Below are 10492 nucleotides of genomic sequence, written 5' to 3' on the forward strand. Positions count from 1 at the left end.
CACGCACACAATTTTGCACCCACGTCATGAGACAATATCCTTGGATGAATAGCTCCTCTACACAAAAAATTGAATACACTTACGCGCGCACACACACAATTTTACAAATACATCGTATATGACACACACACAATTTTACAAATCATCATATCATATACGTACGTATGTATGTTGTATACATACACACTTTGTCTCTCATCTGCCACCCATCCTAGTCCTAGTCCTCTTTTTCTGCCATCTCCTTCCCTTTCATAGGTTAGCTAGGTAGTCCTATACTGCTATTCACAGAGAAAGCACTGGTTGCATCACCTTGTTTTTCTCATTCACCTAAAGCCTACAGTGCTCTTTCTGAAAAAGGCCACGGCCTAGTCAATCCAAATACCCTTTGTTTGTAGCCCCTGCCTGGTTGAGTGTGTCTCACACACCTACACTCAAGTGCACACTCCCATAGGATAGGTATACTAGGACTCGGACTCCGGAGTGTCGGACACAATCCCCCTCAGAGAAACCCACAGGGCCACATACACACACACAAACATACTCTCTCTCTCTCTCTCTCTCTCTCAAACACACACACACACAGGTCCAACACATGATAGAAAACCACGTACTCCCCTATGCAGTCATACTCTCTCTATTTCTGTCTATCTGCTGTCTGCCTGTCTCTCTCTCTCTAGAATCCATATCCCACAAAATCCCCTATTATGCATGATGCCCATTGCCCTGTCTAAAGTTCTAAACCCCTCTTTCTCTCGCTCTAACACTCTCTCTCTCTCTCTCTCTCTCTCTCTCACACACACACAATCTGAAGCACCCTTATATTTCCCTCTTCCTGCCCTTGCTTACAGCTGCAACCTGCCACCTTTATAATCTTTGTTGCTTGCGTTGCTTTACAGTTCCCACCACTTTTCATTACAACTCCCACTGCCTTTCTCAAAAGAGAACTGAAATCATTCAGGTCTTTCCTCAACCAAAGGCAATGGTCCACTTATAGGAAATGGGCTCTTGTTTCTCAAACCCACTATTCTAAGCTTTCTCCCATAAAGGCTGCTTAAGTGCCTGTGTTAATCATCCCTACAAGGCTTGATTAGGAGAGGGGGCTTGTTTCATTAGTTGGGACAGAGGGGTGTGTGTTTGTGTTTGTGTGTATAGATGATCACATAATTCTGCCTCATATCAAGCTTTGCAAGCAATGCTAGACCTCAATAACTCTCCTCCCCTGCTAGAAGTGCCTTCTTCCTCTCATATACACAAACCTGTCAAAGCAGCAGAGTCTAGCTTAACAATGGAGATTGCATACTCCGAGTGCGATGAAGCAGGAAGTGTCGGTGCCACCACCCATCGTCACTCCGACGAGCAATTTGCACCCCGGCTCAAGGAATTGATATCTACAGAGCATTCCTCTATCACTGCCTCCTCTGGTCTCAGCTCTAAAACCTTCAACGATCCTGCCTTGCTTGTAGAGTGTGAGGCTTCTAGCAAGCATGTGAATCCACATGTGAGTGAGGTCATTTTTGAAAATAGGCTTTTTAAGCACAGCAACAATCTGCACCTCGCTAAGCATGATGCTTATGGGCTAAGCAACAGCAATGGTCATAAGCCCCCTGACAGAGGCCCTTACTTCCTTGATGCCAGTGATTGTAGGCTTAGTTTAGATGATTATAAGTTCAGCTTAGAAGGGAATAGCTCTTCCAACATTGAAAAAGCCTCACTAATGCAGTCACCTGGAAGTGTGGTCAGCTCTGATACCGGCATGGCAGAGGAGAGACGCTTCGCTCATCATTTCAAAGAGCATTCTCTTGCTTACGAGAGCCGTGGTGTTCCCAGCATGGAGAATGCACGTGCCACACATCAACACAGTGTGGAAGCCGATGAACCCACGATGACTCAACAACTCTTCCCTCTGAGGCCATCTTTTAGAGAAGATGGAGATGAGAGACCTTCATCTAACATGCTTGATCATAGCAGCATCCAACCCATGGTGACAAACCTTAATTGTTTTTTTCAAGGTGCAACAAGCACTAGCAAGCATCCACCCAATGTGAACCACAACAGTGTCATCAGCAATAGCTCCTTATGTAAAGGGGGTGTTGCCGCATCAAATGTGCTGCTCACCAATGGGTTGATCAATACAAGTCTTGATCATATGGGTGCATCAACAACAGCTCTTTCACCATGGATGGGTTTCTCCTTCTCATCGAACACTCAGGCTGCAAGCCTTCCCATGATGAGCCATCTGAGTCCCATTGTGAGTGGCATCCAACCTGTGAAGAAGAGCAGGCGTGGCCCTCGATCACGGAGCTCACAATACAGAGGGGTTACCTTTTACAGGAGAACAGGAAGATGGGAGTCTCATATATGGTAAACTACAGCCTCTTGACCCGAAAACAGAATGCCATCACCAACAATGAAATTCTCTTTAATATTGTAATGTTTGGGAACAAGTGGTGTCTTGCATTTTGAGTGTCATGCCAGCATGCATACATCTTCTAACCTTGGTTGCAAGTAATCATGATCATGGCATTCTTAGCCCGGCTTTTGACCGTGTCAATGTTAATGCCATTCTTTGATCTTCACATTTATCTAGGATTATGCATTATGCCTAGTGTTCCTATCTCATTCTTCTATGACGGTTTCCTTCTTGATTTGATGATGGGCCTTTTACTTCAGTAACCTTGGAACATGCCGTTGCCTAAACTGACTATTGCTTTTGTTTGTATTTTGCTCGATCCCTATTGATTTGCAGGGACTGTGGCAAACAAGTTTACCTTGGTGAGTTCAAAATCTGAGCTTCTTAACCTTGCTGTAGTTTGCTTGATGAAGCTTTCCTGCTTTTACTCTCGGTACTGACATCCCTGGAGTTTGCCTTTGCTTTGTCTCTTTTGACAGGTGGCTTTGATACAGCTCATGCTGCAGCAAGGTAAGCTGTCATAAGCTAGAGAAGTCCTATTGCAAAGCTGTGTATGTATTGTTTAGATTGTATAGTATTCAGAAAAGTTGGCAAAATGTGCAGGGCTTATGACAGAGCTGCCATTAGATTTAGAGGGCTAGATGCTGACATCAACTTTCAGCTTGGAGATTATGAAAGTGAGATCAATCAGGTAGGTGTTTGCAACAAACCCTGCTCGACATTATTCGCATTCATCTTCATCAGTGAAGTATATGTTAACACTCAAAAGTATGTCTAATATTAATACTCTCTCATATGGGAGCACATACCTAAATCCGTTTGACAATGGGGGAAAGCATAAACTCGGGGTAAATTCATGCATAAATGTGTGCTAGCTCAAATAGTTGTGTATTAAATGCCTTGAGTATGTATGCAATATGTGCCTTCCCACAATGCATAAATAGAGACTTCAATTAAGATATTACCAGCATAAGCCTGATTGAGGTGAAAATAAAGCACATGATGTTATGGAAAGCACGTGTTCATGATTAATGATCAGTTCAAGTTATGGCCTAGCAGATGAACACTGTCAGCAAGGAGGAGTTTGTCCACCTCTTGCGACGTCAAAGCATGGGATTTTCAAGAGGAAGCTCAAGATATAGAGGAGTGACTTTGCACAAGTGCGGAAGGTGGGAGGCAAGGATGGGCCAGCTTCTTGGTAAAAAGTGAGTTGCAAAGAGTGTTCAAGGCCTGCTTGTAATACTGTTCTTATCTCTTAGAAACATAATCGAATAAATCCTTTCCCAAAAGGCTTGTTTCATGCTGTTAAGCTCTCATACTTGTTATTGCCCCTCTGAAGGTGATGACGAAGCTATGAGAGACTTAATCTCAAGGACCAGCTACTGAGAACCCAATAATGCCTAAATTATATGGTGATGATAAGGTCCTCATATCACAAGTTCTAGTGGCTCTTTATAACCATCCTGGATCGTAGCAACAAGCTTAGTTGTAAATAAAGCTTGTTGTAAATTAATAGAGCTTAATTGTAAATTAAGCGCTCCATCATTAATTCACTAGAATTCTAGTGGGTTACCTTCACTGAGAGTGACATATCTCAGGATCTTGGACTATGCTCGATGTCTACTTCTCGTTACATGCCTCTTTAGATTTTCTAGCAAGCAAAAAACAGGATGATGTACTCAAACACTCAAAACTGCCTGCCTTTTTGGCAGGTATATGTATTTGGGGCTATTTGATAGTGAAGAGGAAGCTGCAAGGTTAGCTTGCTGTCTACCTATTCTAGCATTCCAGCACATCAGCTAAATTACAACAAGAAAGAATGAAACTTCATGTTGCCTTCAAATAGGTTCTTAACAAATCAAGCCATGTTCAACGTTGTAAAAGTGACTAACCTCCACACTGTTTACTTGAATTTACCAAGCAGGGCTTACGATGAGGCTGCCATCCAATGTAATGGAAGAGAGGCAGTAACAAACTTCGACCCCAGACTTTACAATAAGAAACTCCCAAATGAGTCTGTGTCTAATGGTAAGTCTCTTTCTCTATGCTATGATGCCAAGGTACCCAAGAATGTACATTTGGAAAATCACTACTCATAATCGGGTACATCGGAGAGAATTTTGTCATGAATAGAAAGGTGTTTCCATTACATTCAGAGTTTGCAAAAAAGCTTTTTCAGAAGACTCATCAGATGCACACAGCATGATCACTTCGTTTAGAGCAATCATCAAAGCATGCACTTTGCAAGAGTAATGCGTCAAATTCTTCTAGAATCAACATATCTTTGAAGGACATAACATGCGCATCTTTCTTGGGATACCTTTTCATGTGGTTGTCACTTATCGCTCAGGAGTTGTTTACGGAACTTCTGTAGTAGCTGGAGATGACTTGGAGCTGAGCCTTGGGACATCTTTGCACCGTCAACAAAGCTTGCAAAGGCAGGATGTAAAGAGCTTGAACATGTTACATCATCCGAATGGAAACCCCATGACACGAGTGCAAGACTCGAAATCAAGTGTTTCCTCATGGTGGAAACAGCAAGGGGATCTGGAACAGGTAGCTCTTCTCTCTTAATGCCAAGATCAAATCCATGCAGCGTTTCTGTTGTCTAAGGACCCACGGACTCTCTGACACACTTCACAGCGAATTGTATGTAATCACTCTTACAAATGCAAACCTAGAATGTAACCTCTCAAACTGTCACCAAGATCCACCAACATCCAACAAACTTTTAGTATATAATCATGGTGACGCAATCCCTGTATTAGAGCTTTGGGGCAGCTTTATCACCATTAATAAACATATCAATTTCTTTTACATTTACAGGCAACCCTAACTTTAATGTTTGGTGCTATTGTGACTTAGGTTGGAGATGACAATCAACATAGTTCGCTCCTCCACATGCGAAGCTCGGTTATTTTGGAAGGCAAGGTTTCACCAATTGCCAGAAAAAGAATCATTGGCAATGAGGTTACATCAGGTTTCAAGGTAATGGTGACTTACCATCTCATAAACCTGGTTTGCCTTTAAGAACAGTCACTCACAAAACATATGCGTTATGCGTCTGTTGCTGTTTACTCGCATCATTTTTTATTGATTTTACTCTTCCATCTTGCATTCAATCTAATTGAAAACTCTAAGCCCTTGAGACTTGATTGTCTTTGTGAAATGCATTATCATGTGTCATAGCGTCAATGATGGATGCATCAACTTTGTTCTATATCATGGTCCTCAAGACATGCTAATGACTTCGCATTTGCAACCTGTTGCGCAAGACCTCAAATATGAATTCATGGCTCCAAGGTTCAAGCATTGATGAGCGCATTTGCAGAGATAGCCATTTGTATCTCTTTGAGCATGCAAATGGCAATGCATATTCAACCAACATATTAGCATGTCTTGTGCCTATTAATGTTGATTGAAATGAGCAAGGAGTGACAGTTTCCAGGTGTATACATTCGCCACAAATTTCCCCTTTCGATATACAATCAGGCTGCTGCACAAATTGTTCTGTTCTTTTCGGTTTTTAAAGTATGCCTGCTTCTGCACATTTATAAAAATTGTTTATAAACACATCAACATGTTGTTTTAATGCATTCATTGCAAGTTCTGCTTTGCTGCCCGCTTTTCAGTTCTGTAAAATTGGTGTATGTGTAACGCAGCCTTTCAAGTCGACAAGGGAGGCACTAGGAGACCAACATGTGGCGATGAAGGGCATGGCACCCAGCCCAATCAAGCATTTGGAACCACCCCCGTTGCCTTCGCCTCCTCTTGCAGCTTCTGGAGGATGGGCATGGCAAGTGCAGCAAAATGCATGTGCGGCAGCGGCAGCAGCCTTGTCATCTGCTCCACCATCGTCAGCCGTGCATGCGCATGCATCGGCATTGATGCATGTGGCTGCAGCATCATCAGGATTCTCACCCCAACTCATAAAGCAACACCACCAAGGACAAGAAGAAGGATATGCCTTCCCTCAATGGCTGCACAAGACAGGATTCAGCTACTTATCAGTACCTTCTTTGGCAGACTCTTAGCAGTATGCCACGAAAACAGGACATGTGTATGAATCATGCGGGCAAAATCTTTTGCAGCATGCTCAGAAAAATGTGGGTCTTCCGGATTCTCGTCGATTCTCTGCGCAAAAGACTGTTGCGCTCTCATCGACTCTCTGCAAGGAACTAAGAAATGCCTGTGGAACGTCGCAAATTAATTTTTGAACAATTTTTGGCTGGAATTGGGAGCCATGCGAATTAGATCTTTGATCTCTCTCTCTCTCTCTCTCTCTCTCTCATCTTTTGAGTTCAAGACTTGTCAGACAGATCTTTGAGGTCTCTTGAAGTAGTCCCAACAATGTCAAAACTTCTCATGAAGAGGAAACTGCATTAAGCTTTCTATCACCAAAGTGGTAAACTGGTTATCCCGGTTTCATAGAGGGCTTGACTTCAATACTCGTTGTTGGTGGATAAATTTTTGAGATCTCTTGGTATTGTTCTTATGAGGATGATTGCACATTAAAGGTTGAATGGGGTTGGAAGGCATCATGCTTGCATCAAACTTCACTTTGCTTTATTGTATTGGCCATATTTGTGGAGGATGGGGTCAAAATCACTATTCGGTGATGTAGGTGATTTGGAGAAATTGGGTTGCTTGAAATCAATCCTCTATCCATGTCGACCTACATCTCAAACCGTGTTGCGACTTGCCCTCTTCCGACTTGTGCTGTTGATCCATCTTTTTGTCAACCAGGTGATCAATCTTTTTGTCAGCCATAGTTATAGCACGATGTTGTGAGCTTGGACTCTTCATCTTGCTTAATCATTTTCTTTGGATCTTTCATAGTTTGTTTTTCAATGTATAATAATGTTACGCCTCCCCCACACCACTAAGACGATTATACCCCAATACTTTTCACCTTTAGGGACCATTAGAGGCACGAAAGAGTCGAGGTTCAACGACTAGCTCGCTTCAAATGAAATCCTCCCATTGGCCGTTACATGAGCTTAAAAGCCTCCGTGGATTGAGCTCGTATGAAAAAGGTTAAAGCACTCCCAAGTTCGGCGTTTCGTTACTAGCCCCTTTACCCTACCAACATGAGCATTGGAAACTTGCATTCATTCAAATGTTGCTCATCTTTAACCTCTTGAATCTTTTTGAGGTTTTGCTCATCTTTAACCTCCTGTTGCTTCTGTTCTCCTTTTTGTCATCAAAGGTGCAATGTGCCAATGTACATCTCCCTCGAATCATTTTGTTTGGATCCTTCATAATTGTACTCCGGTGTAATACCAACATGAGCATCGGGACTTTTTCTACTTCCCTCGTGTTCTCAACCAGTATTCTTGACTCTCAAATGGGCAAACGGGTAAAGTTGAAACATAGGGCTAACAAAAACTTGTATCAATACACTCCAAGAAATTGTGGGTTTGAACGGATGAGAGTGGTAGCCAATCCACCAAGAAATGCTTAGTAGGCGAAAAGATAATAATTAAGTCCTCAATGGGACTACCCTTTCACCGAAACGCACTTGCACTCTTTGGTCTAGGGCGTTAGAACTAAAATCAAACACACCCCAAAAAAAACTTGCATTAACATCATGTCATACCTAAGGAGAGTGATGCAAACACACTCACCTCCATGTTGGTGGAGCCCTCGCATACAAGAATGGATGAAGACTAGAGATTGATTTAAGTCCTATCACCTTCTATTTGGAAAGACGAGCATTGGGGGGGTCGTAAAGGATAGAGAATGCTCCTAATCCACGTGAGTAACCTATTCTGCAGCAATAGCTTTCAGAGTAGACTAGAGATTAGAATTGATCTATCAATGTTGTGACTAATATGATCGATTGATTAAAAATGATTTTGAAGGCTTAAAAGTTGTTGAAAGCCCCAATAGAATCAATGTTTGCAAATAGGTGCACACATGCATGCTACTATGCAAACCAACTTTAAATTAAAGGACATTTAGATTATGAATTGCATTGTTCAAATTAGAGTTGTAGAGACACACACACAAAATGGAGACGATAAAGAAGCTCAAGGCACACCACAAAGTGTATTGCGTAATGCACAAATAGAAAGAGATGTTAGCCCTAGAGTGATGGGTGTATATATAATGCACAAGAAAAAATCCTCCTAATGACGAAAAAAGTCTCGGTGGTCCTAAGTGTGTTCACATTTATCACTACCGCATATATGGCAACAAATCTCCCTTGGAAGTGATGCAATGAACAAGAGTTGATACATAGTGTATAGGGAAGTGCCATGCCCTAAGGACACGATCAATCCACAATGGGAAGGAAGGCCAAAGCTTTGCAAGAAGCTTCAAACTCACGAGGCAATGCCTTTGTGAACATATCTGCAAGGCTGTCTTAGAACTTGTGTCTAGTGCTTCTTCTGGTAGTAACTCGCCTAGCAATTTTGGTGAAAAAGGCAAGAAGAAGATGCATTGCCATTGTTGCAAGGCTAACGATAACTTACTCAAGGAATGTCCTAAGTTGAAGGCCAAAGAAGCCAAGAAGAAAGAGGTTGGATCTACTACCCGTGCAACTATTGTACAATCGTCTATAAATAGAGATTGTGTTGTTGATGAAGATACAGAGTAGGCGTTTAATGTGTAGAGTGTATTTATATTCCTTTTGTCCATGATCCATGTATATTAGTTGCCACAAAGTCACATGTTTGGTACTTTGATAGTGGTGCTACAAGGCACATTACTTTGCAGCGTGACTTGTTTGGCTCTCTCACAACTATCCCTCATGAGAATATGATCACTTGTGCCAACAATTCTTTTACACTTGTTGATACACTTTATGTATCGAGGATTGAAAAGAAGTTTTTGTCTGTATAAGTGCGCTTGCCATACTTGGTCTTGTTGTCAAATTTATGGATGAAAAATGTGTTGTTCATGATCTTAGTTTTGGTGATGAAATTGTTACATCTGGAACTTTGTGCCATGGGTTATATAAGCTCAAATTACTTGACAAGTGTAGGCACAATATTGCAATTGTAGTTGTGGATTCAAAGGCTATTTCAGATGCCAAACTTTGGCATGCACGTTTTGGGCATCTAAATTTTTCTAGTTTGTTGCGTTTGTAGAAATATAATGCTTCTTTGCCACCTCTAGTGAAGCACCTTCTAAACATGTTTGGGAAGGCTGTATTAAGGGTAAGATATAGCATTCAAATTTTCTAGAGGATGGTTTAGTAAGGGCTACATATAGATTATAATGTGCATAGTGATATTTGTGGGCCTATGCAAACTCTATCCTTGGGTAATTACCTGTACTTTGTGACTTTCATTCATGATTCCTCTAAACATGCATGGTTGTATCCACAAGGAAAAAATTGCATTTCTACGTAAAGAGTTGAAGTAAAATATTATGCAATAGGAAGATAACATGGACACTTTTTTGCTGATATTAAGGATATCAATGAGCAACTCATTTTTGCAAGTGAAGTTATTTCTAATAGTCTACTCGTACAGAGTGTTCTCGGTGTGTTACTAGACTTACTTGACCTTTGCTAGTACTTGGACACTTATGATTCAAGGAAATCCTCAAGCTATCAAGTTTGATACATTGTGCACATTGCTATTACATGAGTCATTTTCAAGAAAGAACATGGCTAATGTTAGAATTAGGGTTGCAGAGATGCACGCACACCTTGGAGAAGATAAAGAAGCACAAGGCACACAACAAAGAGTGTATCGCTTAGTGCACAAATAGAAGATAAGCTAGCCGTAAAGTGATGAGTGTATTTACAATGCACAAAGGAAAAAACCTCCTAGTGGGGGAAAAAGTGCACCGACAGTCCTAAGTGTCTTCACACATCACTACCACATATATGGTAATAAATCCCCCCGAATTGTATCAAGTAAAGTAACTGAGTGATTCACAGATCCTATAGCTAATAAACCAAATAAAGTACAAGAAGTGGAGAGTGCCAAAATTGACATAGTTACACAAAGTGATGCATCTTAGAACTATGCAACCTTCGAAGAGTGATGTATGGAACAGTGGTAGTATTACTGGAATCTATTGTTACGACTTTTTTCATTATCAACCTTCAGAATAGTTTAAACCACA

At 41.4% G+C, this 10492-nt stretch overlaps 1 protein-coding gene across 4 annotated transcripts; it reads left to right on the forward strand.

Annotated features, from left to right (window-relative positions):
* Window positions 1–543: 543 nt before the first annotated feature.
* Window positions 544–7244, forward strand: LOC147464088 (uncharacterized). 4 transcript variants are annotated; one of them, XM_086492750.1, is made up of 10 exons: window positions 544–2361; window positions 2747–2772; window positions 2890–2920; window positions 3014–3101; window positions 3470–3615; window positions 4123–4167; window positions 4335–4438; window positions 4785–4966; window positions 5276–5398; window positions 6073–7244. In XM_086492750.1, the coding sequence occupies exons 1-10, from the start codon at window positions 1193–1195 to the stop codon at window positions 6442–6444; spliced, it is 2286 nt and encodes a 761-aa protein (XP_086348876.1). In that variant the 5' UTR covers window positions 544–1192; the 3' UTR covers window positions 6445–7244. The 4 variants fall into 4 exon arrangements, with proteins under 4 accessions (XP_086348876.1, XP_086348868.1, XP_086348895.1 ...); XM_086492742.1 differs by having other exon boundaries at window positions 552–2361; window positions 4761–4966; XM_086492769.1 differs by lacking the exon at window positions 4123–4167 and having other exon boundaries at window positions 556–2361.
* The last annotated feature ends 3248 nt before the right edge of the window (window positions 7245–10492 follow it).

The sequence above is a fragment of the Adiantum capillus-veneris genome, chromosome 2 (genome assembly GCF_014529385.1).
Source record: "Adiantum capillus-veneris isolate H3 chromosome 2, ASM1452938v2, whole genome shotgun sequence".
Classification (NCBI taxonomy): domain Eukaryota; kingdom Viridiplantae; phylum Streptophyta; class Polypodiopsida; order Polypodiales; family Pteridaceae; genus Adiantum; species Adiantum capillus-veneris.